Below are 24,186 nucleotides of genomic sequence, written 5' to 3' on the forward strand. Positions count from 1 at the left end.
ATTTCTAATGTGAGGAAGCTCTTTAGTTATCTTACAGACCGTCGGTAGTTCTACTCACGTGTCCGTTCGTGCTTTAAATAGTACATGTTGGGGTTCCTAAGGTTTTCTTCCACCAGTAAAGCTTGAAAGTTGCTATATGACCTTTACAATGTATGTGTGACAAAAAAAGTATTAATGCACGTGAAACAGGCAGTAAATATAGCAAAGTATGTACTGGTACAAAGCATAACGCTAATTGCAGGCAATATGCAATAGTTTAAAGGACAATTATCTTAGTAAACAGAAACAAGTCATTGCTCTTTTATATGAAGAATTTTATTTCTGGCTACAAGTTCTATTAATCAAAAGACGATCACTGACCCGTTATGTCATATAAGAACATGCACGTTAGTAGAAAAATGTGATACTGATAAATAGTCACGTGATGTGAGGAGCCACTTGACGAGAGAAACCTGAAATATGAAACAAAAAAAAAAAAACATAAATGAAATAGATAAATTGATTTATTATTATAATTATATTTATAAATAAACTATATATGAGCCGTGCCATGACAAAACCAACATAATGGGTTTGCGACCAGCATGGATCCAGACCAGCCTGCGCATCCGCGCAGTCTGATCAGGATCCATGCTGTTCGCTTACAAACCCTATAACAAGTAGAGAAACTGATAGCGAACAGCATGGATCCTGATCAGACTGCGCGGATGCGCAGGCTGGTCTGGATCCATGCTGGTCGCAAACCCACTATGTTGGTTTTGTCATGACGCGGCTCAATTATAGTGATGGTAAATATAAGTAATAGTTATAGCGACGAGACTTTTATTATGCGGACACATCATGACCTGAGGTCACATCCGGGGTCTTTTAGGCAAAATGAAGTGTCTTGATTCCTCGCCGATATAGTCGGTCCGAACTGTTGAGATATGCCACATCACACACACCCTTTGCATGCATAAATTTAAGGACAAAATATTGACAATGCCCTAGAAACTAGCTTGAAGAAATTCTAAATTTTATATAACATAGTCAGTAGGAGGACACGTGCATAATTATTATGAAGATAACGACATTTATAGTCTTTTGTTCGAAACTAATTTAATTGCGCAACCTTTTCGCTTTAATTGATTAAAAGGCAAAGCGCACAATTACAGAACTAATGTAAACTTGTAAAACTTACTCATTAGATTTAACGGCTACATTGCTTTCATCTGGGTCTTTTTTCATCGGACGAGATTTATTAACTTTACTCATATCGGTCGTCTGTGGTTTCATCTGCTGTGTCACGTTATCAGCTTTTGCGGGAGTTTGGCTCGTCTGCTCCGGTTCCAACACACTTGTTTCCTCTTCAATTTTAGTTTTAGGTTTGTTAAGATATTGTGTCTTTGGTTTTTCTTTGTGAGTGTAACTATTCTGTTTCTTTAATGGTTTAGAGGATTTTGACTTTGAATTTCTATTTAAGTGTTTCTGTGACTTGCTTTGATGCGTTTTCACAATTTTCTTTGCCTTTTTTGTCTTGACTGTTTTCTTCGCTTTCACAATTTTCTTGGCTTGTTTTCGTTTCGCTGCTATCTTCGCTTTCACAATTTTCTTGGCTTGTTTTCGTTTCGCTGCTATCTTCGCTTTGGCTTGTTTTCGTTTCGCTGCTTTCTTCGCTGCATTTGTTTTCTTTACTGTAGCTGTTTTTTTCTTCTCCGTTGCTATCTTTGCAGCTAATTGTTGCTCTTTCTCTGTTAAAACTCTACGTGGTGACTCGCAAAAAGCTCCCACGTCCATGCATTTTTTAAAACATTTATATATTGATCCATCTTCATAGATATACAAATTTGGCATTTTACCCTTTTCAAAGTTACTCCGAAACTGCATAGTTTCTTTGTTGAAAAGAAATCTCGCATTCGTCCCGAATTCCTTCCATTTGATAATAAAGCCATTTCCTTCTAATCGCATAAGCCAAGCGCCGTGAAGTATTTTCTTGAATTTACCTCGATGTGCTTAAAAGAAGAAAAGAGGTGTAAATTATACAACAGTGTGCTGGTATAGAAGGAATGTTTCATTTTAATTTAACAGTTTTGAGCATCAACGAATAATTTCAGGTCACAATATTAGTTCCGGACCTGCAAAAACTATTTTGATGTTTGATTATCAGCCTCCGAAAATTAGGGTTTTTTTGTAGTATATACATGTAGATCTAACACAAGGGAGTATTGATATTGATGTGTACATGTACAAAAATAAATGAAGGCTACATATTTTTTTTTCTCTCCAGGTTTTTACATGTTCCATCCAAAATTAAACCAATAAAAACACCTTGCTGATTTACTATTATCAGAGTTTTGACAAACTGCGACGACTTGAAAAGTTATCATTCCTTGATATAAGAAATTCACAATACATGTATGTTGTACCTACATCTAACAACTCCCTTGACCTGGTTGTACTTTGCATTATCCGATATCCAGACCAAATTACCGCCCGTCTTGTGACACGTTGTTTCTGCTTGCGCTTGTGTTTCCGTGACTTGACCAATGAAGTAACAATGTTTGCCATATCCGAAATACCTTGGAGGACAGGACACTGAAACAAGAACAAATTTGATGACGTCGCATCGGAAGTTTTCAATAAAAAATTTCGTCTGTAGTAAAAGTAGACTTTAGACTTTTATTTAATTCATTTTTCAGGTAAAAGTTACAAAATACAATCGCACGCGCTTCAATCCGAAATGTGTTAATGTTCATCTGCATCGATGTATTCTATGGTGGCTGATTTGGTACACTTTGCGCGTTGCGTTGTCGATAGCTATATCGTTATCGCCTTTTCGTCTTGTCACTGTTGTATGTCATCCTGTCGTTAGTGAAGCACGCAAAATGGCGATGTCGCCATGTCGCTTGGACATAAGTGCTCCTCTTTTAACTACAAAGTCGTACTGTTTTATTCTTACCTTTGTTTTACATGCGATTAGAGCATATGTTTCTTAGTTTTATCATGTAAATTGTCATTATTATAAAATGCTATATATATTTATGTGCTTTATACATTTGTAGTCTCCTGTAACTCTGTATAGAATGGCTATATACATGTTCTTATAATATGTTTTTATGTTATATTATATTGTACCATGTATAAATAAGACTTTAATAAATAAATAAATAAATAAATAAAGAAAGAAATAAATAATTTATATACAAATAGCCAATCCTTTGATTTTAGCCGATCGCCAATGTGATATCGCAACAACACGCCGCACGACAACGCACCGTTTGGTGCGAATCATTAGCGGCATGACGACAAGACGACAGTGCGCCGTTTGGCTCGCGACAACACGACGCTCAAAAGTGTTCCAAATCAGCCACCTTTGTTTCAGAAATAAAGGAGTCTTAACATTAGCGTCATAAGTTAGGACATTCACTTTGAAGCGAAAATTTTCTCAGTTTGTGATATATTTTAGACTTAGGACTTTCAATGAATCACAAGCCATGTCTTTCAATTTAGAGCTTGTTTAAAGAGACTTCACTGAGTTTTTTTTGACATGACAAGAACAAGATTTATGTTCCAGTTTATGTAGGTCTTAACCGATAATTGCAACGATTGGCTCACATATTGGACTGAGACTAATACAAAGACTTGATTTTCGATTTATTTTAGAAAATATTTGAGCCGTGCCATGACAAAACCAACATAATGGGTTTGCGACCAGCATGGATCCAGACCAGCCTGCGCATCCGCGCAGTCTGATCAGGATCCATGCTATTCGCTATCAGTTTCTCTACTTGTAATAGGGTTTGTAAGCGAACAGCATGGATCCTGATCAGACTGCGCGGATGCGCAGGCTGGTCTGGATCCATGCTGGTCGCAAACCCATTATGTTGGTTTTGTCGTGACGCGGCTCAATTTTTTCAAAGGCTTTTTGAACTCAGCTGAGTTCCTTTAAAAGACAAATTCAGTCAATGATTAACGGTCATTTTCTCAAAATGGGGATCATAGGAAGCTGTACAGGAATATAAGTGTTCATTTCCGAAAGAAAAACTGCGGAGGTCTCCATAAAAGAATAGGTTTGAAGAACGGCGAACGATGTCTGACATTAAATTTTAAATTTAGTTATAACGTGGTGAACCTAAACACTCCTGACACGATGTGCCGGGATTGAACAGATTATTATAATGATTGATAAACCTTATCAGCATAAAAGCTTTAGCTAAAGTAAAACCTCATTTGAATCACTCCCAGTTTTCTTCCTGGAACTAACCAGTGCTGATGTCGACTTAGGAGATATGGTTGTAATCCAATAAAGATTGAAACCAACGATCCCAGGATTGGGGCACTAACTCATTTATCACAAGGCCACCTTTTCCGTTACAATAACGGGTACTGGTTATTATTTTAAAAAAGAGTTATAACAGAAAAAATATGTTCACGACTTTATTTTAAGGAAAAAAAAAGAGTAACATTTTTTTTTTTGAACTACTTTCAACCTTTGTGCAACAATACTACAAGCGCAAGCCTTCTAATACTTTTATGTGACCAATTGTTTTACACTAATATAATATGCTGACATTTTAATGTATTTGTACATAATTCAACACAATGGTTCTGTGTAAACGATAGTATATAGTGCATTAATTAAATGCATCGGAAAATAAACGTAAAGACTAATAGTTAACCACAGATATATAAACTTATATGTATCTCCATGAGTAAACATATTTAATGTGGTGAGTTGTAGAATAAAATGCCCAATCAAAACTTACGTTTGGCTCCAACAGGCGGAGGTGGTGTTGGTTTAAGACTGGACGGTGGAAATGGCTTGTCCTCTATAAAGGAGATAAAACCGTTCGTAAAGTCATCTTATACGATCTTATGAAACAAAATATTTATTTAAACACAAAATTTCCCTATCTTAAAGTTGCTTATAGAATATTCCTAATTTTTTTTTTAAATTTTACTCTTAAGTTGCGGGTTGTAAACGTTTGAAGCGTCGTGATAATATTTTCAAGGCATATTCTAGGTTTTTGCTGTATCTAAGTATTGATTGTAAGCTCATTAAAAGCACAATATATGAAGACTTTCATCTAGTCAGTGGTTCTATATAAACATAGTTAAACCAAATTGTAGAAATTCAGTTCCATACAGGGTTAATTTCTGCGACTAAATAGACTTTGAATCAAAGGAAATACAATTAATACACTTGTTACTATATATAGTAACAAAATTGCCTATGATCTCAACTGATTATGAGTGTCACGTGACCTATTATGAGTTTGCGGCCCGGGGCCGAGAACTAGTTATCAGCCCGCAGAACATGTGCACGTGCACACACTGAAACAATGACGTCACATTTAACGTCATCAAACAGTTAACTGTAAAAGTGAAAGTAGGTTGTCAGTACGAATCGCTTTATTTTTATTATGAGACCTTAAGCGTATTTAGTACAAACACATTTTTGTTACTATTGAAATTTGAAGAAATAATACGACAAATTCATTCCCAAAAAAATGAAAATAAAACTTGCTTTTTGAATAACAAACAGAAAACATCTCTGTCCAGAACAGTAGAAGAGTAGACAAGAATTTCAACGAAAGAACTTCAAAGTTTTTTTGTTTTGATTGTGTTTTTGTTATTTTTTGTTGTTGTTTTTTTAAATGCTACAGTAGGTACTATTAGATCTACCAAGTGTATTAAAGACATTAATACACGTCAGCGTCGGGCCGGAAGGTGATAATCGGCCCTGAATGAATAATGGCCCTCGGGCTAAAGCCCTCGGGTCCATTATTCATTTTGCGGGCCGATTATCACCTTCCGGCCCTCTCCTGCCGTGTATTAACCTCTTAATAACACAGTTCTAACCTGCGTCCACGTCATCCGGTAACATTACTTTGGTGCTTTCACAAATCATGTAGTATGACTTAGAACACTTTTCATACCGCCACTTGGCCGTGACGTAATTGAAAACTACGCAATGTGCTCCCGGTTTAATGGCTGCTTCATTCGTAGCCTTTTTATCAACCTTAAAGCCCTTGGCCCTCCATTTACCATCTTTGATATCCGAGATCCAGACCTCTTTGAACTTTTTCTTTACTTTCCGGCCCCTGCCAGTTCCATGCTGTACAATTTCTGAAATGTATGTATTAATATTGTTATAGTCACTGTTTTCAGGGCTGGGAATCAGAACTGCGTCGTATCCTACAAAATGTAAAACAACGCCGCCATCTTGGAAGGAAAAGGGTATGTTTTTATTTATAACTCTTTTTGTTGGAAATGACTGAAAACCAGATATATGCAACATTTTCTGCTTCTTTCGGTATATGTTGCTCACAGGCACGAGTCATAATTTACATTTTTTTTTCACTTTTAAGATGAACACAGGTTTATTTTTTATCAATTCTGGTCATATTTTTTCTTTCCAGATCCGATACTCGTGTCTGTGATGTTGCTTGTACATACATTTTGTAAAACAAAAGTTATAGCGAACTTGAAGCTAGACATAGATTTTTATGAAGTTTTGTGGATACGACGCATGTTATATTGCTTTATCTATCGTTTTTTCCTTCAAATCAATTATATACTCGTTTCAGAGTTTACCATATAAAACTTCAAAATAAAATTCTGCTTCATTATTAAAATTTCATTAAAAAGAGATGTTTATTTTCTAAAACAAAATAAAAAAATAAACCACAAAACAATAACAACATTGATTTGTACGAAATAATACGACGCAGTAGAAATAAAATATGATACGATGCAGTTGTATTTTTTGTCTTTTCAACAATGATTTTGTTGGTAATATACGTCTATTTAACCGAATAATCACTTGCACTTGATAAAAATCCGATCACTCACTGTTTGTTGCTTTTGAATATTAGAATACGTTGTTTCATTTCCAATATAGCATTTGTTTTGAACGTTTACTTTGCGGAAACTACTTTTTCAGATAAACATGAACATATTACTTATTTTAAAATAATATCTGAAAAATATCTTATATTTTCTTGTATCAGCCCTACATTTTTTTGGGCAAAAATATAGAAGACTATGAACTCTAGTACAAAATTCATTTTGGCTAGCTAACTCTATGTAAACTGTAGTACTACATGCTCTAGGTAATGACTGTTTTTTTGTGGTTTTATTTCAAACTTGAACTCTACATTCTAGCTTTACTGGAGGCAAGGACCTCATGTGCGCCTTCTTCATTATTTCAGGCAAAATATTGCACCTGCAGAGAACCATCGACATTATGAAGCTAGCTTGATAGGTTCTCCGGAAAGTCCCTGGTGGTTTTCGAATTCACATCAGTTCAGGGCAAGTTATATGAAGTCAGTAAACATAAACAGCTCGACCTTGGCCGGATACATCTGTCTGTATATATTATAATTGTTTCATTTGTTAACTATTGTTTAACGTCAGCTGTACATATAAGCCCAATTTTTGTATAAACTGCTGCTATGAAGTTTTAGATGCCATGTCTTAAGTATATGGAAAATTCAATCCGTTAATCAGACCTCAATTTCTCTCGTCCCGGCTTAAATTGAAAGTAGGGGAAACATCTACAATAATCATTGAAGCATCTACATGTACCTGTATCAAATTATTGGTATAGTAAGTATGAAATGTTGAAAATTTGAATAATATAAATCTACAAATAACGAATTTATACCGAAAAATGTAAGTGTCGGGTTATAATTGATTCTGAATGTATAATATAATTTTAAACATTCAATGTTCATTTAAGAGAGGAATAATAATTTATTTCAAATACCGATTTAAGTTTCAAATTATAAAGGTCATCTGTTCTCACCGATTTTTTAAGAAAATGAATACAATCAAATCGGCGCGTAATAACGGAGTTGTCGGTAATTGTTGTTCATATCCAATTTGCGCCTCTCTTCCGATAGAAAGAGACTTTTTTAAAATATGAGATTCTTTCTTTTTTATAAAACAAAGGTCATTCCGAATTGATACAGCGTCCAGGGGAGGTTACCCTGGAATATTGAAAATTTGTATCACAAAACTGCAAATGATAAAGTTACAACCCCCATTAGTTTCAAACTCACGAGCACAAGTTTACAAGCATGATAAGGCAACACTTGAACACGTTGTCATATGGGTGTACGATCACGTGTTTCAATGTGTTTTGCATTTGATTGAAAGCCTTAATATAATTTTTATGACATTTTCCATTTTCGTGGAACCAATGAGTGACCTATTGACTTAAGTTCTATGCAAAGTCACTTGTGTGCATTCATAATGATAAAAAAATCACAAACAAGAGATGTTGTTGGACGTCACTAGCATACTTGGCGCATAATAATAGCTGAACCATCAACATTGGACTATGTCAGCAGTTTTTTGGACCTCTTAGTATTTTACACATTCAAATAACCTTAATGACAGGATTAAATAGAGGATTTTCAAGTTTTTTTTCTATAAATACATGATTTATCTTCATCGAGTGGTATGAAAATAAATATTTCATGAGTGGCGGTAGCCACGTATGAAATATGATAATTTCCATGCCACAAGATGAAAATAAATCATTTATTTAATTTTACCCATGAAATATGGTGCTATATAAGTCAAATATATTTCATACTTTTTTCAATAAATATGAAACATAAATATGAAAGTGGGCGGAGTCAAACTCATATTTATTTTAAGGGACTTCTTTCGCCATTTTGTTTGAAAAATCTGATAAATACAAAACAACTTTTTGTTGAATTTTGCTTTGAAAACTATCTAGAATGATAGAAAATGGTCTATCTAAGAAATTAATCCGAACACCAATATCTTTAATTCAGTCATTTACGCTGTCAGACGTTTAAAGAGTTGATTACGTGACGTCACAATGTAGCGCTAAATATCGCGCGCAAAACAAGACAATAACAATGCACAGTCATGCTTTTAACATAAAGTTATTAAATACAAATATAACAACATATTTGTTTACTTGATTTTTACGAATCAAAATAAAACTAATTAACACAAGATGACATTAACTGCTAATAATAACAGCTCCTTCCATAGGCCAAAATAAAAAGCATTCCATAAAAGACGACGCCGCTCACCGGCGTCGCCAATTATATTACTGCGCGTTGTACAATTGCAGTTGCGTAGCAAGCAAGTGGGTTCGTAACAATTTTTCTTTGATATTGAAATTAAATAAAAAGGTTATTTTTTCGGTTTTCGTGAAATATGGTATATATTTTCACTCAACATGATAATGCCACATATTTTCACTCGCCGTCCCGGCTCGTGAAAATATGTGGCATTTTAGATCTATCATGTTTCGTGAAAATATATTTCATATTTCCCTCAAACGAAAAAATATCCTCATAGTATTTATAAAAAAACCCATGATTTTTCCGTTTATTATATACATTTTTCTCTTTTTAGACATTACGATTTGAAAGACTTTCCTTTCAATTTGTAGCAAAGTGTTGTGGCAGAAATTATAAGTAGTCCGGTAAAACACTAGTGAAAACACGGAAAATATGTTTCACTGCAGTGAAAAATAAATTTTTACTGTGAAAAAACGCATTTTATTTCATCAATATTTCTCAGTATTTCATTTATAAGTACATATACGTGCATATAATAATAGAAATACTGACATATATTAAAAGCCAATTAATATATACCTTTAACAAATGCAGAGAGTTTTTTGGCTTTTGATGCGCTTGTTATTGCGACTAGACGTCCCCTATACCCATGACATTGAATGTTGGCTGATTTCGCACTGCGAGTGAATGGAACAAATTTCCAGCAATAATTATATTTTTCTCCATTTATTCGCTCCTTGGACTTTTTGAAGTGATCGATGCATTCCACTGAAAATAATAAAAAAGTGTTAAAAAAGGAAAATAAATAAATAAATAAATAATAATAATAATAATAATATAATTATTAATAATAAAAATAATAATAATACTATTAATAATGATAATAATAATAATAATAATAATAATGATAATAATAATAATAATAATAATAGTAATAATAATAATAATAATAATAATAAATAACGTTCTTTCATATCTTCGTGGCGTGTTTCGATTTGTTTTGCATTTCTCCATATACAGTATGGGATTATTTAAAATCTATCATGAAAAATGATGCCATATCTACCAAATATAGATAAATATAATTTTGTATGAAAAAATGAATATGAAAGTGGGCGGAGTCAAAACTCATTTATTTTTGGGACTACTTTCTCAGGTGTATCTGTTGCAGTCAGTAGCTTCAGCTTTTCATTTCATCATCAGTAATTATTTGGTTATGTTTTAATAAGATAGTTTTAGATCAAGGGACAGGGCGTGAAGTGGTTTCACTTTTGGTTCAAGCGAGAAAATTGGTTGCCAACTGGACAAAATGGCTACCGAGTTATGAATATTTACAACTCTCGCACTAATTTTCTTCAGGTAAGTGAGTTTGCATGTTATTTTGGAAAAATATATGCCCATTTTTAAAAACAATTTTTTATGACACACGCGGCTTCCTGGCTTCTGATTTGATGAAGTTATAATAGATATAATCTGGTCATGTACATTTGTATATATATTTTTTTATTTGAAAGATGACAATAATTATTCTGGTCGGATTTTCTACTCATTTATTCACATCCTATAGTTTTGAAGTTCACCAAACAAGACGAAACATATTTTTGTCAATACTGTGTAAATGTTTTACTTGCATTTTAATTTTTTAATACAGTATATTAATTCAAGAACAGTTGAATTTTTAAAGTAAAGTAGATCTAGATCTAAATGTGTAAAATAAAAATTTAAATCTAGAGTATACTTTACTGCCCCTGTTGAGAAACCGTCATCTGAATGAAAACAGCAGATACACAAAAGCAAAAACACTTGTACGTTTAAACTAATTCTCATGTCCCTTTCACCATTTTCTTAAATTGTTTCCTATATTCTTCTGTTTCTAATATTTTCCATTATTTCCGGTCCTAATTTTACATGACGTCATTATTTGGCGCCAAATGACGTCGCTGTCTGAACGGAAGCAAATGAAAATTTACGATTACTTCCCTTGTTGAATATAATTTAATAATTGCGTGTTCAGGTATTTAATAATAATAACACTAATACTAATACTAATACTACTAATAATGAAACAAATACTAATTCTAATGCTTATTATAATAATGATAATGATAAAAAAAATATTATTATTATTATTGCTATTGGTTTAAACATATTTATTCAACAAAACATTTAACAAGTGAACAATATTTACAATAGGTACATTTTGGAATTGGGCGGAAAGCTATAAAGCTTATGAGTGTCCTCTCCCAGTTATAATATTTTACAATAACAGAGTTCATGGCATTACCATACACAACGGTTAGTTGAAGTATTCAAAGACATTCGTATTTAACAATGTAACATATGTAAGAGCAAATAGTAAAAAGGAGAAAAAAAATAAAAAATTAATGAATAAAGCAATTCCCAAAAAAGTACAAAAAAACAACCACTTATTTTAATACATTTGTGTGTATTTTGTTTTCGTTTTAGAATTTAATAAAAAGAAGCAGCTGTATATTAGCAGATACGCACAATAGATATACACTGAATATTTAAAGAAAAAAAAATATAAGAAAAAGGAAGGAAGAAATGGATGAACAATGATGGAACAATAACGAGGAACAAAGATGCATAATCTATTAAATATCAAATATGTTTAGACATCTCTGGTCTTAAGTACGCTAAAATCGTTTTGTATCTCGGATATATTTTTGAACTGATTTAAAGATTGATACATTAGAATCATAAGGTAAAGTAGTGGAACCAGTAAGAATGACATTGATGGAAGGATTACAAAGTTGTGATAATGTACTTACCGATTCAGGTCGTAGGTTAGTATACTTAGGGCATTTAAGAAAGTAGTAATAAGTATTTTCTCTCGCACCACATTCACTATTATTATTGCTATTAATAATAACGATTATAAAAATAATAATTAAAAAATAGTAAAAAAATAAAATAATAATAATAATAATAATAATAATAATAATAATAATAATAATAATAATAATAATAAATAATAATAATTATAAAAAAACGATGAGAATAATATCATTATTTAAAGAATGTAACACATTAAGAAAATACAATAGCAATCATATATATCTTATTTCCACGTGCTTGCTACTTAATGCACACGTGACCACAGGGATAAGACGCATTGATCTGATATTATCCCCTACCTGACCCCCCTCCCTCCAGTCCCTGTTTCAACCCCCCAAAAATATGTTTTTAAGTCAATATCCACATGAAGTATTCATAACAACAATGATATGACACAACGTTACACAATTTTCATTATACCTCTATAGTATTAGTTATAGAAGGTTAGCAACTCTATCGCCCTTCCAGTACTTTGATTCTACCCAAGTTTATATTCAATGACATAACTCAGCCAAAACTCTATATATTTTTTTAAAAAACTTTCTCTCGATCAATAGAGTATAAATGTATGTATAAAATGACATCTTCCATTTTAAGCAGTGTTAAGTATTTTGTTGCATACGGACACCGAAACAGCCGGTAACGTGAAATCCGACAAGATCTGATTCACTTCCCACGACTGAATCGCTAAAAAGATGCAATGTTGCGCAAGAAATGCCATTGCATCTGTAAAAACTAAACGATCGGTGACACTCACCAAAGAAAATCCGGTCCAAATCTATATTATACCGTAGCTACACGAACAAAATATAAAACCGGTATTTTCTTCGTCACTGCACACAAACTTTACCCGGAATACTCTTAATTTTATCGTAGAGCGACGATCTTTTGAACGATAAAAGTAGAGTATTCCGGATAAGGCATTTGAGAGAAGAAGAAAATGTCCGTTTTGCATTTCTTCGTGTAGCTGTGTAACACCGCAAAACGTCCGTACCGCAAAACGTACGAGTGTGGACGTTTTGCGTCGCCATGTGGACGTTTTGCGGTGCATATCGTACTTGGTACGTTTTGCGGCGAGAGTGTGTCTTTGCGTCGCATATCGTCCATATTTTTTGTATTAAAATATATTCATTATAAACGTTACTTTTATTGGTTCTGTCACTTTCATATTGTTTCAGGTAAAGATATGACGAAATAAACATTAAAGTGTAATATATTTGTGATCCTATATAATTCTGACTTTTTTTATTTAAAAAAAGAAATATGCTTAAGACGAGGATGTTTTTCGAATATATATTTTATGGAATGGAACCAAGCAGCAGCAGCAGAGATATAAAAACGATGATATTGAAATAAATGTAATCTTATAGACATACAGGAAAGGACGGCTATACGGACGGACGAACCGGGGATTGGACTGAGTTAATGACAAAAAATATTAAAATTAAGCTTTGCGTTTGACAATAGCTTTTCATATAATTGCATCAAGAAGTGGGAATGATTTTTTGTGTTCTTGTTGACTATGGAGGTTTGGTTCTACCGTTCATTTTTACGGGGGATGGATTGGAGCTTTTGACAGCGTAGTCATATTTGAGCGAGAGAGCTATATTGTCATGGAGATGGGGCCTTTAAGTCGCCTAGTCATAATTGAGCAAGAGAGCTTTTGTCGCGGGGGGGGGGGGGGGGAAGGGGCGGGGGTGGTGATGGGTGCGCTTTTAGCCGCCTAGTCATATTATTTTTTTTGGTTAGATTTAGCCTATAATCTAACTTTGTTGAGATTTTATGGTCATAGTTATTCTGTTGAAAATTGTCAAGATTGAAGAAGAAATGAAACCGTTGGAGTGGTAACAATGTGAAATATAACGGATATTGTAATTCAAGGGCAGATAACTTTGGACATATTGCTTAGGGTATGTGGATGCTAGAGTGGTAACAAGCTAAATTTAGACGGCCAGACAGACAGGCGCATACTCGGGTGAGCTAAAATTAACACAAAATAACACCTGATAATAACTGGTCAAAATTAACGAAAATTATATAAACTTTAAAATATGGACGTTATGCCTTTTTGCCGCGAAACGTCCATATACGTACGTTTTGCGGTACGGGCGTTTTGCGGTGTTACATAGCTCCGGTATAAAATAGTGTCATCGATAGTTTAGTTTTTACAGATGCAATGGTTTTGTATATACCTCGTAAGGAAGATCACCGGAATTTTTAAATTTAGCAATGAGGAGGCCCAGGGCACGACCAGCACTTTGTGCAACATATTATTTAGCTGTAACATTATAATCTAAGAAGTCATCTAACACAATACTAAGATACATGTACGTACAAGCATACTCAATTACTGGAATACCAACTTTTATTACATGCTTTTCGGTGGTTTATAGAAATATACCTTTTGGTGCTCACTCGGTGAAATATATTCCGATCTTACACTGAACTAAACAAATATCCTCTATATGATACTGCACGTTTATAAAGTGGTTTTTCATAAGATAATCGTGGCGTTTATATCATTAGATTTTTAACAAGTAAAAAATATTTGAACCTATTTAAACGATTGTTTTGAAATATAATAACCCGAACCGAATCCATGAATTTGGGATGTTGAATCCTATCTTTCGTTTAAACCGCGTCGATCGTCTAAGTGGCGCTTATGTATCAATTATTCACCTGTTTAATATTGAATGTTTTCCGGTGTGGTGTGAATTTTGTCAGACCCGTGAGAAACGGAAGATTTTACGTTCTGCGCATGCGCAGGTAGTTTTCGGACGGGGCCGTGAGAGATGTAAGACTTTCTGGTAGAATTGTGTGTAAACCTCGTTTAGAAGCTCATTAATTAATCCAAGTGTAGTTCTTCCTTTTATTCATGAGCATAGAGCTATTTTCTACGATATCTACTTTTATTTATCTGTGACAACGTATCGTGTGGATGAAATATTGTCCGAATCAGTGGCAGTCTTTCGACATCGTTCGTTCCCGATATCGAGTTGATGGGAAATCCTGGAAAATCGTAGAGCTTTGATCGAGGTAAGCTTGTTTTGATATTTATATTAGAATGTGGTAGTTCCAAGCATCGATGAAAGTATGTTAGTTTTTATGAATGCTTACAGGTACTGTAGGCCATGTCAGTCTGTTTTAAGAAATGGGCGGTATGTAGCTCAACCTATCGTTTCTTAATTTTGCTTTAGCAGACCAGCCAGTATTATATTATTGTATACATGTTGATGATAGATCTGGCCTACAAATGGTTGATAACGGGCTTTTCTTAAACTGACACTGATTGTCAGACACTTTTTCAATCAAGACTTTTTACTGAAATTGCCTTTTTTCCCCAGTTAAATGTCAAATACACAGGTTAGTCATTACTCGTACAAAGAGTACAACCTCTGTTTTCATTTTCATCTGCAGTCGTCGCGTAGTAGAACTACATTCAATCTGTATTAACTCCGAGATGAGTATGAATATTAATCACGGTGTTCCGATTGCGATCATACTTTTGAACATACTTGCGATACTGTAACGCTCGCTGTCGACTGGGCCTTCCGGTATGAGGAGGATTCGAGCCCGTAAACAAATAAACAATTTAACATTGGGAATAATTGTATACAAATACACAACGAAAAATTATTATGTTTATTTACAAATATTTTCAGTGATTTTGAATGTTATTCTATGTTTTTTTAACTTAATAAGAAAACAGCAGTTAGTAGGACAGCAAGTGTGGTTAAATCAACAGTCACGACCCCTGGTGATCCTCGCGACATGAGGAAGCTGAAATATATTAGAAAAAACAACAATAATTAAATACTAACATATAGTATACTGGCAATACAAAATGGTTTATGACCGAGTATTATGACACCAGTACAGTCCAGTCAGTCTACATAGCCGAGTACTATGACACCAGTACAGTCCAGTCAGTCTACACAGCCGAGCATTATGACAACAGTACAGTCCAGTCAGTCTACACAGCCGATATTATGACACCAGTACAGTCCAGTCAGTCTACACAGCCGAGTATTATGACACTAGTACAGTCCAGTTAGCCTACACAGCCGAGTATTATGACACCAGTACAGTCCAGTCAGTCTACATAGCCGATATTATGACACCAGTACAGTCCAGTCAGTCTACACAGCCGAGCATTATGACAACAGTACAGTCCAGTCAGTCTACACAGCCGATATTATGACACCAGTACAGTCCAGTCAGTCTACACAGCCGAGTATTATGACACTAGTACAGTCCAGTTAGCCTACACAGCCGAGTATTATGACACCAGTACAGTCCAGTTAGCCTACACAGCCGAGTATAATGACACCAGTACAGTCCAGTCAGTCTACACAGCCGAGTATTATGACACCAGTACAGTCCAGACAGTCTATACAACCGAGTATTATGACACCAGTACAGTCCAGTCAGTCTACACAGCCGAGCATTATGACACCAGTACAGTCCAGTCAGTCTGTCTACTAAGCCGAGTATTATGACACCAGTACAGTCCAGCCAGTCTACACAGCCGAGTATTATGACACCAGTACAGTCCAGTCAGTCTACACAACCGATTATTATGACACCAGTACAGTCCAGTCAGTCTACACAGCCGAGCATTATGACACCAGTACAGTCCAGTCAGTCTTCAAAGCCGAGTATTATGACACCAGTACAGTCCAGTCAGTCTATACAGCCGAGTATTATGACACCAGAACAGTCAAGCCAGTCTACACAGTCGAGTGTCATGACACCAATACAGTTAAGTCAGTCTACACAACCGAGTATTATGACACCAGTACAGTCCAGTCAGTCTACACAACCGAGTATTATGACACCAGTACAGTCCAGTCAGTCTACAAAGCCGAGTATTATGACACCAGTACAATCCAGTCAGTCTACACAGCCGAGTATTATGACACCAGTACAGTCCAGTCAGTCTACACAGCCGAGTATTATGACACAAGTACAGTCAAGCAAGTCTACACAGCCGAGTATTATGTCACCAGTACAGTCCAGATAGTCTAAAATTCTTAAATAAGAAGCTTTTATTTTTTGTGAACTGTCTATTATCAATGTCGAAGGTATTGAAATTCAAATTTGTTATGCGCTCGCCTGGCTTTATGCTTGTGAGTAACATAGGTTAATCACTACCGGTTCCAGCCGTGTAAGGGTTAAAAGTTTTACATTCAAAGCGAAGCGAGTAAATTAATAGAGGATAATGAATGAGTGTAGACTTAATACTAAATTTATTGAACGAGTTGAATAAAATCATACAAATTCAGTAATGAACTAATACGAATAATTATAACATTCTATTTATCACATATCCAAAACAAAACTCAGTTTTCAATGACGAGCATATGCCAGCCTCTGGCTAACAATTAGGGCGTCGACGTCACGTCAAAATATATGCATGGCCGTTCAGTACCAATTTTACGGAGTCGCAAAAGCGGAACAGGTATTTGATAAATAGAGGATATTGAATGGGTGTAAGTACTGAATTTATTGAACGAGTTAGATATAATTATGTTATGCCTCTGGCGAGCATGATATTACTTTATTCAACGAGTTCAATAAATTCAGTAATAAACTTACACGAATTTAATACTTTATTTATCACATACCAAAAATAAAGACTGTTTAAAGTGAAAAAGCGTCATTTTTCATTTACGCGCCTATAGTAAAACGATACATTTAGCGCGTCTTTACACTATTTTTGTATAAGGCAAATGACGTCACGTCAAAATATATGCACGGCCGTGCAATACTATATTTACGGAGTCGAAAAATCGGCACGGGTATGTGATAAATACACTTTATCACATTCCCGTGCTGATTTTGCAACTCCATAAAAAATGGTATTGCAAAATTGGTCGGGCATATCTTTTAAAGTGACGTCACAAACAAAGTGTCAAGACGCTCTAAATGTAGCGTAACAATGCAGGCGCGTCACTGAAAACTGATTCTTTTGCGATTTAAACAGTTTTTATTTTGGATATGTGATAACTAGAATATTATATTCGTATTAGTTCATTACTGAATTTATTGAACTCGTTCAATAAAATAATATTATGCTCGCCAGAGGCTCTAATAAAATAATTTTATTCAACTCGTTCAATAAATTCAGTATTGAACTTACACTCATTCAATATCCTCTATAAAATGATCACACTATATATATGTACATGTAGATGGTTCTATAGGAGAAAGTCAACTTTTCATAATAAGCATACATGCATTTTTACACGCAGATTTAAAAGGCGTTTTCTCACAATTATAATTCACAGAGAGGAGGAGTAGAGAAGTTATATAGATTAACTAAATGCTTACCTGTTTTTAGGTATAATGTTAGACAGACCAAAACCATCATTTTCATTTCCCTTGACGGGCTGTGATGTTTCTAATGCCTTCGATGACTCTGATTTACCCTTGGACTTTGGAATTTTTGTAATGACTTTTGGATTAACCTTTTTACTTTTCACATTTAACTTTATCTTTCCCACCTTTTGTTTTTTACCCTTTTCTAAGTCAAGTATTTGATGGAGTAATTTCAATTCTTCCTCCTGTTTTCGATTCGATTTCGGTGCCTTAGCTCCCTTTTTATCGCTTGTTTTACTTTTATTATCATTGTATAGTGTTATTTTAATAGGTGTCAAGACTGTTCGTGTCTGTTTTCTTTTACTTCCGGTTGATATTGTTTTACGACTTGAAGTTTGTTTTCCTTTATTATATTTTTCATATAATGGTTTCTTCTTAAATGTGGTAGATTTCCTGGGTTTCTTATTTTCACGCTTCGGAATCCGTTTTCTTTTAACTTTTCTGCTATTTTTTCTGTTAGGTTTTCTTCTTTTCACAGAATTTCCTTTTCTCCCTTTCTTTTGATTTTGCCTTCTTTTACCAGATCTCCTCGCTGGCGTTCTTCCCTTTTTCCTTCGATTTTGCCTTCTTTTACCTGATTTCCTCGCTGGCGTTCTTCCCTTTTTCCTTCGATTTTGCCTTCTTTTACCTGATTTCCTCACTGGCGTTCTTCCCTTTTTCCTTCGATTTTGCCTTCTTTTACCAGATCTCCTCGCTGGCGTTCTTCCCTTTTTCCTTCGATTTTGCCTTCTTTTACCTGATCTCCTCACTGGCGTTCTTCCCTTTTTCCTTCGATTTTGCCTTCTTCTACCAGATCTCCTCGCTGGCGTTCTTCCCTTTTTCCTTCGATTTTGCCTTCTTCTACCAGATCTCCTCGCTGGCGTTCTTCCCTTTTTCCGTCGATTTTGCCTTCTTTTACCAGATCTCTTCGCTGGCGTTCTTCCCTTTTTCCTTCGATTTTGCCGTCTTCTACCAGATCTCCTCGCTGGCGTTCTTCCCTTTTTCCTTCGATTTTGCCTTCTTTTACCAGATCTCTTCGCTGGCGTTCTTCCCTTTTTCCTTCGATTTTGCCTTCTTCTACCAGATCTCCTCGCTGGCGTTCTTCCCTTTTTCCTTCGATTTTGCCTTCTTCTACCAGATCTCCTCGCTGGCGTTCGTCCCTTTTTCTTTCGATATTGCCTTCTTCTACCAGATCTCTTCGCTGGCGTTCTTCCCTTTTTCTTTCGATTTTGCCTTCTTCTACCAGATCTCCTCGCTGGCGTTCGTCCCTTTTTCTTTCGATATTGCCTTCTTCTACCAGATCTCCTCGCTGGCGTTCGTCCCTTTTTCTTTCGATATTGCCTTCTTCTACCAGATCGTCTCGCTGGCGTTCTTCTCCTCTTATAACTACGTCTTTTCGTATGACGTCTTGTCGATCGTTTTGTTCGTTTAGATAAGTTTAACATTTCATTTTGTGTCGCTTTTGGAAGATAGTGGTCAATTTCAATCTTTGAAATTTTGGGTTCTGATTCACAGAATGTGAATGCCTTCAAACGTGGTTGTTTGAATTTGGGACCTCCTCTGGCTATTGTAACTTTTGCCTTAATTCCATCTATGGTATGATTAAAGGACGGTGGCTTATGAATTTTGTTGATAATAACGGTTGCTCTAGTATCGCTGCCTTGCCATGCGATATCAGAAATGTTTTGTGGAAGCGGTCCAAGCCAACCATACAGAAATGCATGAGCGATGTTTTTCTTGTTTTCTAGAATATAAAAAAACATATCTCAGAATAATTTGAATCAGTCTCGTTCCCCAAAATACATGTATTACATTTTTACGTTAAAGGCACATTATACATAGGGAACAAATAAATTTTACTTCTTTAGAAAGGACAAACATCAATTTTTATCATGTTTAAATCATGGTTTTAGATAATGTTAGATATTTGTTACCGAAAGATAATAGCGATCAATGTGAAATAATTTTTCACAAAAGTAGCAACATGAAAACAAAGTAGTATTTTGACTTCCCTCTTTACCTCTCGTCAAAAAGAAGCGGATAAAAAAATCGTTCAGGTAATTGGGCAATGAGTAACGTTTCAGATATTTTAAAACTTTTGCGAAATAATACTTTATGAGGCATAATGGACCCTTAAATGTGTATTTATATAAGACAATTATGATTTTTACTCATGGCGAGCAGCAAGCAAGTATTAACCTCTAAATAAAGTAAATATTTTCAACTTTATTTGTGTTACCACGTTTCTAAGATAAGCCAATGTTTCTTGACTACAATTATAAATTTCATAAAAACAGAAATAGCGACATTTCATAAATAAATTGGGTAATTTTATTTACTTTTTTCATTATTCTGCAAGTGCTTAAGTAGATATAGGGGCCTTAAAAGGTAACAACTGACCTTGTAAGTACCTGTTGACCAGACGACTTTTTTCCAAATCAGATATCCAAATCAAATTTCCTCCAGTATTTAAACATCTCATTTCCGCGTCTACGAGCGTTTCGTTGAACTTGCCTATATAGAAACAGTGCTGTTCAAACCTGCCATAACCAGTCGGGCACGACACTGAAAATGAATGGCGACACTTTATAACAAGATTGAATGTTTGTTTCAAAATGAATATATTTATAAAGGCGCATTATGCCCCAGAAACGAATATATATTTTCTTCTTAATTATTTGTCATTAAAATAAAATAATGTAAACAAAGTAGTATTTTCACTTCCATACAAAATACTAAATCACTACTGGCATGCGAGCAGTTCCCGTACAGAAGCAGTACCCGTATTTTTCATTTAAACGCTTGATTTTTACTTGCAATCTTCAAAAATTCATTTCAAATCAAGCAGATGCATAAAAGAGACAAAATCTAAGTGTCAGTTCGGCAGTACGTATAAAAGTCTCATTTTAAATCACTTTCACATGTGCGTTGTCAAAACGTGACCTTGTTTTCTCTGGGGGATTCCGCCTTGCGCGCATGCGCTAAAATACACGTGAGGCATGTTAAAGGGTTTTCCACTAATACCACCTGTTTACAGATAAGTAGGCAATGTGGTGAAAACTTGTTTAATTATCAGAATTTTGATCAATATTACTATATTAAATAATTTTATGGCTTTGATGCGTAAAATATCATGCATTCAAGCATGCCATTGTATGAGAATGCGTTGGGGTAACGGTACCGGGTAATAGATACCAGCGTTTAGTCTACGCTCTATTTCCTGAATTACATCAATTTATCTCTTAGAAAATGGTCTGTTCAACAATTATAATTGAAAAATAGGTCCGATATAACAAAATTGTATAATTATAATGGGTTAAATTTTATGTACGGGAACTACTTCTCTTCATACAAAATAATGGATAATTTCGGTACCCCATATGAGGCCTCATAACTAAGGGTTATTCTATGTTTAGAACATGATGGAATTTCCATGATTTGTGTGACGAGCCGAATAGTGATGTGTAACATTTAAATTTTGGTGAGTGAGCGTAATAAAAAATAATGTTTAAGTGACTACGATTTTTGTACGGGAACTGCTCGCATGCCAGTATAACTAACTATACTAACAGAAGCAAAAAATGGTTAAGGTAATTTTGCAAACGAGTATTTCTTTTCAGGAACTACAAAATGACCCCCAAAAATAGAAATCTTTTGAAATATTAAAAGTAATAGCTTGTCTTGGGCATAATGGGCTTTTAACAAGTTGATTAAAATGATATTACTTGAGCATAATATTACTTCATTCAAAGAAGTCAATAAATTCAGTATCATAATGTTATTTCATGTCATATCCTAAATAAGTGTAAAAGTAGAAATAAATAAATAAATAAATAAATAAATAAATAAATAAATAACGTGTGGTTTAACGATTACATCACTTTGAAAATATATGCACGAGTCGGAATAGCGGCACGGGTATGTGATATATACATGCACACATTATTATATCTCGTAACTTGCCATTTTCCAAATCTAAAAAAAAGTCAAATAAGTAGATCTAATTTAGAACTTTGAACATTTAATGATAGCCTATCTCTCTCAGATATCTTTGTGAACTGTTTCGGATTTTATTTAAACCTTTTTTAAACAAGCCTGCATATCTATTTGAAAGAAACTGTGATCTGTGTTTTTTACAGCCCTTTTTATGGAAAAGGGAAAAAAAACAACAACAGCTGCTTCAAATTGAAATTACATAGATCATTACATAATTAAAAAAATTGCTTACATCTACTTGTATTCCCATCGCCCAAATTAAGACGGCAAACACTAAGTATGACAATTATGTGACATATAAAGGCAGTTGTCATGCTTTCATTATACAGCTTTACTCCATTTTATGTCGTGACGTAAAACATGGCTTATCCGTATCACTACTTCCGGTACTTTACTTGTTTGTTTTTAACGTGACGTCATTATTTCGCGCAAAACGACGTCGCGCCATACTACTTTGATTGTTCTCTCCTTTTCTTCACTCTATTTTTTGTAGACGTAAGGCGTTTTGAATATTATCAAATGTAATTCAACGGATAAGGAATTTCACACTTACTCTACATTAGTTTAGGAAATGTGTACAGAACAGAATAGAATATAATTTATATATATTTTTTTGAAAACATAGATTACAAAATATGAAATTCTGCAATAACATGTTGTGCACATTAATAAACAAGAGAAAAAAGCAATGGGAGTTCGAAATATATGACACAGAATAATCATTGTTATGATTTAGTTTTAATTTAGGCTACTAATCTAAAGTGAAAAAGGGAAAAAGGGAACTTTATATAAATCTTTTATATGTAAATAAGGTTAAATTAAGACAAATTTTCTTAATAAATTTATTCTTATCCATAATTATTTATTTTAAAAAATCTCTTCTATCAAGTCTGGTATGTATTTATTTATTTATTTGTAAAAGTGTATGTAATTTAAACTGTTGTATAATATTTTGTATTATGTATTTTGTAAAATGAATTTGTCTTATAAAATAATGTTTTGTAATGTAATGTCTTATTGTTGTTATATTTTATTACAGGTTTTATTCTAAAAATAAATCTATAAACCTCATTAAGTGTTTATTGTTACCCCCCCACACTACAAATATCTGAATGAATAAATAAATAAATAAATAAATAAATAAATAAATAAATAAATAAATAAATAAATAAATAAATAAATAAATAAATAAATAAATAATAATAAAAGAAATAAAACGCCACCAAAACAAGGAATACAAGGAGTATGTACATAATACATAATTTATGTACATAGTAAAAACGGATTGAAAAAAAGTATTATTTCTTTCGATATTTTTTTGTTATGATCAAATTACAAGGTACTTAAGGAACTGAAAAGATATAAGAGCAAGTATTTCGGGTTTATTATGAAAGTTAATGACGGGTTATATTGTCCAGTATTCACGGTTGTACGATTATAAATTATGACCTTATCCCGCAAGACGGGTGTTATATGATAACCTGTCAGAAATAAATCTTTATTATGAATTTATAATGCTGTACGTTTCCTTTCATTGAGAAAAATATATTTTTATTCGTTTATTAGCAGAAGGATCCATAAAAAACAACTCTTTCTTAGATTGATAACGTTTTACTGAGGTAAATTAGGTTATGGCTGTATAAGAACATTAAATATTCCAGACAATTGGAAATACATGTAGTATGTGATTGACATGTATATAAATTATAATATTACATGACTAAAAAACCCATATGGCTGATTTAACTTTAGTCGAAAGTGACCTTAATTGCTCCGGATATCGGAAGCATAATATGAGCCGCGTCACGACAAAACCAACGTAATGGTTTTGCGATCAGCATGGATCCAGACCAGTCGTCTGATCAGGATCCATGCTGTTTGCTTACAAACACTATAACAAGTAGAGAAAGTGATAGCGAAC

The 24,186-nt window shown here is 34.0% G+C and overlaps 2 protein-coding genes across 2 annotated transcripts; both read right to left on the reverse strand.

Moving 5' to 3' along the window:
• Positions 1-297: 297 nt before the first annotated feature.
• On the reverse strand, positions 298-15,042 carry LOC132717262 (uncharacterized). The gene is made up of 7 exons (XM_060700696.1): positions 15,027-15,042; positions 9,630-9,818; positions 5,842-6,108; positions 4,746-4,808; positions 2,410-2,574; positions 1,181-1,991; positions 298-452 (listed from the first exon to the last, which is right to left on the reverse strand). The coding sequence occupies exons 1-7, from the start codon at positions 15,040-15,042 to the stop codon at positions 353-355; spliced, it is 1,611 nt and encodes a 536-aa protein (XP_060556679.1). The 3' UTR covers positions 298-352.
• A 495-nt stretch (positions 15,043-15,537) lies between these two features.
• Positions 15,538-22,664, reverse strand: LOC132717266 (serine/arginine repetitive matrix protein 2-like). The gene is made up of 4 exons (XM_060700700.1): positions 22,498-22,664; positions 20,670-20,834; positions 18,243-20,013; positions 15,538-15,689 (listed from the first exon to the last, which is right to left on the reverse strand). The coding sequence occupies exons 1-4, from the start codon at positions 22,577-22,579 to the stop codon at positions 15,599-15,601; spliced, it is 2,109 nt and encodes a 702-aa protein (XP_060556683.1). The 5' UTR covers positions 22,580-22,664; the 3' UTR covers positions 15,538-15,598.
• Between the last annotated feature and the right edge of the window lie 1,522 nt (positions 22,665-24,186).

This window comes from Ruditapes philippinarum, unplaced genomic scaffold (genome assembly GCF_026571515.1).
Source record: "Ruditapes philippinarum isolate M1 unplaced genomic scaffold, ASM2657151v2 ctg949_1_1_1_1, whole genome shotgun sequence".
Lineage (NCBI taxonomy): Eukaryota > Metazoa > Mollusca > Bivalvia > Venerida > Veneridae > Ruditapes > Ruditapes philippinarum.